Here is a 6,564-nt window from a genome sequence, read left to right as displayed (position 1 = left end):
ATTTTTATCAAGACTGTATCATACTGATGAAGTCATTTAAGAAATATAATTGTCTTTCAATTAGAGGATTTTCTGTTTGGGATTTTGTTGTTGCCTCTTCACAATTCATGTCCTTCTGGACCGCATATGCTTCCCATAAGTGACCTCAGATGGAACCACCAACCTCCATCTCAGCAGTTTCCATAGGCAAACATTGCAGAATGCTGGGCATGTAATGTATTTCTAGTGAGCTGCATAGGATGAGAAGTGCGCCCTTTGTCTCCAAGGTCATAATGGCTCTGCTGACTTTAATACCTTTCACTGGAGCTAGTGAGGACAACTCGAAAATGCCAGAAAGAGAGAGAGAGAGTCCCCTGCCCCATGATCTCAGATGAAAAAAAAAAGAGAGAGAATACAGAAATCCCCCTATGCACCACCCCCAGGTCCCTTTTGTGTTGTTTTTGCCAACACAGCAGCTTTCCTGCTATATATACCAGTTGCCCCTTTGTCCCCATCATACTACATGCTAATCACCCTCTGTCAACAACCATGGGGAAGGTGAGCCTGTGGAGATGCTGTGCCATGTCTATTGGGGGTCTGGGGTGTGTGGGGATGTTCCTTCCAGCTGACTGTCTACTGTCACCTTATTTCTACCTCAGATCACCTTCTTCGAGGACCGAGACTTTCAGGGTCGCTGCTACAATTGCATCAGTGACTGCCCCAACCTGCGGGTCTACTTCAGCCGCTGCAACTCCATCCGAGTAGACAGCGGCTGCTGGATGCTCTATGAGCGCCCCAATTACCAGGGCCACCAGTACTTCCTGCGCCGAGGCAAGTACCCCGACTATCAGCACTGGATGGGCCTCAGCGACTCGGTCCAATCCTGCCGTATAATTCCTCATGTGAGTCTTGCTTCAACCTGACTGATGTGAAAGCATCAATGATCCATGGCCATCAATTCCTGCTTATAAAAGTCAGTTTGCTCCAACTCAGCATGAGTGTTCACAACAAGGCCTGACCCTCAAGCCTTAAAAACACAGAACAAAACAAAACAAAACAATAATCTCTATTTCTCCTACTTAAGCACATCAATAATTGTTTTAGGGCATGGGAAATCACAACATAGCCTTTAAATTAAACTTGGTAGCATCTAGATGATCCCTAATTTCTACATAAAAGTCACCTTATTCAGTAACAAAAAAAAAAAAAAAGAAAGAAAGAAAGAAAGAAAATGAAAAGTCTCTCTAGTTTATCTAGATAATTTTTTTTTTTTTTTGAGACAGAGTTTCACTTTTGCCCTTGTTGCCTAGGCTGGAGTACAATGGCACAATCTCAGCTCACCACAACCTCTGCTTCCCAGGTTCAAGCAATTCTCCTGCCTCAGTCTCCCTTGTAGCTGGGATTACAGGCATGCGCCACCATGCCTGGTAAATTTTGTATTTTTAGTAGAGATGGGGTTTCTCCATGTTGGTCAGGCTGGTCTCAAACTCCTGACCTCAGGTGATCCGCCCACCTCGGCCTCCCAAAGTGCTAGGATTACAGGCATAAGCAACTGCACCCGGCCATGATAATTATTTTTTAATGATAAAAAGTTAACAGACTATGGGATAACATATAGGTATAATCTACTCTGACTGCATTGGAAATTTTTTTCACTACATTCTGGGACTTACTAGAACCTAGGAAAATATGTTTCAACTTGTGTGGATTTATAATTTCCAGGAGTCATTATCAACTAGTTTCTTACAAATACCAGAGACACACAATTGATTAGGATTTCATAGAACATGGTCCTCACCAAAATGCTGCTTAATCTTTTTTAATCACATGCAGCATGTGTTTACACTTTCTGATGGCACTAAGTTATGTGGTGTGGCAAGGAGATTCAAGAATTGAAATCATGGCCAGACTTAGTGGCTCATGCCCGTAATCCTAGCACTTTGGGAGGCCAAGCTGGGCAGATCACTTGAGGTCAGGAGTTCAAGACCAGCCTGGCCAACATGGTGAAACCCTGTCTCTACCAAAATACAAAACATTAGCCAGGCATGGTGGTGCGTGCCTGTAGTCCTAGCTAAGCAGGTGGCTAAGACAGAAGAATTGCTTGAACCCAGGAGTCCGAGGTTGCAGTGAGCGGAGATCATGCCACTGAACTCCAGCCTGGGTGACAGAGTGAGACTTCATCTCAAAACAAACAAACAAACAAAAAACCCAAAAAACAAATTCAGGCTAAAAAAATATGCAGATGCACAAAGAGGTATAAATAAAATAGGCATTTTTGGGGGACAGGTCATTTTTGCACAAATGACCTGGCAAAATGTCACTTGAAAAGACATGTGGACTCAGTGTAAATATAAATCACTGTAAATTATAAGTGCAAAAAGTGATTCAAAAACAAGCTTGATAAGACTCAATTATATGGAGTAAAAATGGATATGAGAGTTGAAATCCTCACTACAGACTCACTGACTACAATTGTATTGATGGTTGCTTACAAAGAATACACTTTTATTCCCTATATTTTAATGTTTGTTTCTTCCACAACATCTTCAGTTCACTGATCAGGTCAGCTTTATTTTAATATTTTTCCTAATTTGTTAGAATAACAACATTAAAAGTGGGTTCAGGGGAGAAACACTTTATCAACTGGTTTAAAAACCATGTTTCAACCAGGTGCAGTGGCTCACACCCATAATCCCAACATTTTGGGAGGCCAAGGTGAGAGGATCACTTGAGCCCAGGGATTCAAGACCACCCTGGGCAATATAGTGAGACTCCCTCTCTACAAAAGCAATTTAAAAAATAAATTAGCTGGGTGTCATGGTGCACACCTGTGATCCCAGCTACTTGGGAGGCTGAGGTGGGAGGATCGCTTAAGCCCAGAGGTGAAAGTTGCAGTGAGCAGTGATCCTGCCACTGTACTCCAGCCTGGGCAACACAGCAAGACCTTTATCTCAAAAATAAAATAAAAAATCACGCTTCATGAAGATACAGACCGATTGTGTCACTTTCGTTGACACCCAAGGATGCACGCTGTTTATTTTTCTTCTTTTGTTTATTGCCATGACAGACCAGGTCTCACAAGTTAAGGCTGTATGAGAGAGATGACTACCGAGGCCTTATGTCTGAGCTCACTGATGACTGCGCCTGTGTCCCAGAACTCTTCCGTCTCCATGAGATCTATTCCCTCCACGTACTGGAGGGCTGCTGGGTCCTCTATGAAATGCCCAACTACCGGGGGCGGCAGTATCTGCTGAGGCCTGGGGACTACAGGAGGTACCACGACTGGGGGGGTGCAGATGCCAAAGTCGGCTCTTTGAGACGGGTCATCGATTTGTACTAAGCTGTGCCTGCCTTGTTATGATCCACATAGAAACAAAATAAATATACAAATTGTGTTCCCCGCACTAAGTGGCTCTTGCTTATCTTTATTTATTTATTTTATAATTTGTTTTGTTATGGAGTCTCGCTCTGTCACCAGGCCGGAGTGCAATGGCGCTATCTTGGCTCACCGCAACCTCCACCTCCAAGGTTCAACCGATTTTCCTGCCTCAGCCTCCCGAGTGTCTGGGATTACAGGCACCTGCCACCATGCCCAGCTAAGTTTGTAGTTTTAGTAGAGACGGAGTTTCACCATGTTGGTCAGGCAGGTCTCAAACTCCCGACCTCAGGTGATTCGCCCCCCTCGGCCTCCCAAAGGGCTGGGATTACACAGGCGTGAGTCCGTAATACAGGACCGCGCCCAGTCCTTGTCTTTAAAGAATAACTGAATTCTAATAGATGGCCACCCCTGGCAACTTACTTGACCCTGAAAGATGTTTTGAATGTCCACTCACTTCCTAGTCAGGCAACGGTATTAACAGAATATCCATCCCTGTCATGTAGAGAGAAGCGACAATTTCTACCTTTCATGACCTACAATCTGAAGGAAAGAACGATGAGCATAACAAAAAATACTTCAGAACTCACAGAAAGGAAAAAATATAGGACCCATTGTGGCTTGTGACTGGAATGCCAAACACAAGGGATTGCTGGAAGGATTAGGGAAGATGAAGTCTCAGGGGAGGTTTTAGTCAAGTGAAAATGCGGGCTGGGCGCGGTGGCTCGAGTCTGTAATCCCAGCACTTTGAGAGGCCGAGGCGGGTGGCTCATTTTTGCTCAAGATTTCAAGACCAGCCTGGCTAATATGGTGAAACTCCATCTCTGTAAAAAATACAAAAAAATTAGCCTGGCGTGATGGTGCATGTGAATGCCTGTAGTCCCAGCTACTCGGGAGGCTGAGGCAGGAGAATTGCTTGAACCTGGGAGGCAGAGCCTGCTGTGAGCTGGGATCGTCACCACTGCACTGCAGCCTGGGCGATAGAGCGAGACTTCATCTAAAAAAAAAAAAAAATACAGAGAGTGAGAGAGAGAGAAAATTCATGAAGAGTTTTTTGTTTTGTTTTGTTTTTTTGAGACAGGGTCTCAAGAAACTGCATGAGGAAGACAATATTTAAAAGAAGCTGGGCAGAGATTAGGTGATGCTGATGTTCAGAGAAAGGAGAGATGAGTAAGGGCTGGATCTGAGAAGCGATGTCCTAGGAAAAGGACCCTAGACGGCCTTAAAGATTGGACGGGATTTGGCAAGCTTTAGGGGAAGGGAAGGTGTTCTTTCTAGGCTTAGGGAACAACTCCCATCTGCAGGCCCAAATTTTCGTGGACACCCTGAATCTAGAAGGCAAAACAAGAAAAAAAGTCTCCCTGGTTCGCCCTTCTTGGCTGCCAAAATTTTAAATCAGATATACCCACAGTTTTCAGGGTGAATTTTGTCTACTCTCACTGCTTCTGTACTTAACCACAAAAGTTCAATAAAACAGTGAGGATGAGGACTTTTCCAATGCTTCAAAGACCTCCAAAGCGCTATTATAGAAAGGATACACAGCTTTAACACAATGAAGAATAAAACTTAAAATATGCACAAGCGCGCACACACACACACACACACACACACACACACACACACACACACAGTCTCTCTCTCTCTCTCTCTTTCCCAAGTCTCTGTTACAGCTGATGAACAGCCCTGGCTTTTGCATCCTCAGTCCTCTGGCCACAGTGAGATGAGTTTAGAACAGGGTCTTGTCATGAACTCATGGTAACGTGTTCTGGGGAGGATTTCCCCACTCTTGGCATATTCTATTGCAAATGATCACTTGTGAGTGCAACAGTGACCACTCTGATCTGCAGTCCTGCTTCAGCTGCAGCAACCTGGTTTATACAGGTGGACAGCAAGGGCTGGACGCTCTGCTGGGGCAGATACATCAACCACCAGCACAGGTGGACTTCAACAACTCCATCTGCTCAGACTGCACAGTCCCCACATAGGTTACTCTTCCTCATAGTCATCATTGACTATGATATCAAAATTACCAAACAAAAGATCTTTGCTAAATTAAACAAAAGTGTTCCAATATATGAAATTATCCATCCAGGAGTTGTGGCTCATGCCTGTAATCTCGACACTTTGGGAGGCCAAGGAGGGCAAGACCCAGGAGTTCGAGATCAGCCTAAGCAAATGGTGAAACGCCATCTCAACAAAAATAAAAATAAAAATTAGCTGGGTGTGGTGGTGCATGCCTGTATTCCCAGCTACTCGGGAGACTAGATGGAAGGACCGTTTGAGCTCAGGAGGTCGAGGCTCAGCTTTGGTCGTGCCACTGCACTCCAGCATGGACAACAGAGTGAGACCCTGTCTCAAAAGAAAAAAAAAATGAAATTATCCATTGATCACATTTAGTCTCTATACCATAAACCAAAGTGTAGGCAGTATGGCAGAGCCCAGAAACAGGCCAGGCACAGTGGTTCACGCCTATAATCCTAGCACTTTGGGAGGCTGAGGCAGTAAAGTCAGTTGAGGCCAGGAGTTTGATCCCTGTCCAACATAGAGAGACCCTGTCTCTACTTTAAAAAAAAAAAAATGCATAGAAACACGTATTTTTAAAAATTTTTTAAAAATTTCAACTTTTACTTTAGATACAGAGGGTGTATGTACAGCTTTGTTATATAGGTATGTTACACCCAGGTAGTGAGCATAGTACCCAATAGGTAGTTTTTCAGTCCACACACCCCTTCCTCCCTACCCCCTCTAGTAGTCCACAGTATCTATTGTTCCCATGTTTAATGTGTGTTCAAGGTTTAGCTCCCACTTATAAGAGAGAACATGTGGGATATGGTTTTCTGTTCCCTTGAGATTATGGCCTCCAGTCCCATCCATTGTTGCTGCAATGGAAAGAATTTTTTGTTTTTATGGCTGTGTAGTATTCCATAGTGTATATGTACCACATATTTTTATCCAATACACCATTTATGGGCACGTAGGTTGATTCCATGTCTTTGCTATCATGAACAGCATGGTGATGAACATACGAGTGTGTGTGTGTCTTTTTGGTATGGTGGTCTATTTTCCTTTGGGAATATACCCAGTAATGGGATTGCTGAGTTGAATGGTAGCTCTGTTTTAGGTTCTTTGAGAAGTTTCCAATCTGGTTTCCACAGTGGCTGAACTAATTTACAACCCACCAACAGTGTATAACTGTTCCCTTTTCTCCA

At 43.9% G+C, this 6,564-nt stretch overlaps 1 protein-coding gene across 1 annotated transcript; it reads left to right on the top strand.

The window, feature by feature from the left end:
• Positions 1-629: 629 nt before the first annotated feature.
• CRYGA (crystallin gamma A) lies at positions 630-3,376 on the top strand (the record flags this gene model as incomplete). Its single annotated transcript, XM_074008566.1, has 2 exons — positions 630-896; positions 3,047-3,376. Coding segments are annotated over 2 exons (540 nt in total), but the record flags the coding sequence as incomplete, so codon positions are not given.
• Positions 3,377-6,564: the final 3,188 nt, after the last annotated feature.

Source organism: Macaca fascicularis, chromosome 12 (assembly GCF_037993035.2).
Source record: "Macaca fascicularis isolate 582-1 chromosome 12, T2T-MFA8v1.1".
NCBI lineage: Eukaryota > Metazoa > Chordata > Mammalia > Primates > Cercopithecidae > Macaca > Macaca fascicularis.
The sequence above is the reverse complement of the archived record's forward strand: the minus strand, read 5'-3'. Positions and strand labels throughout refer to the sequence as shown.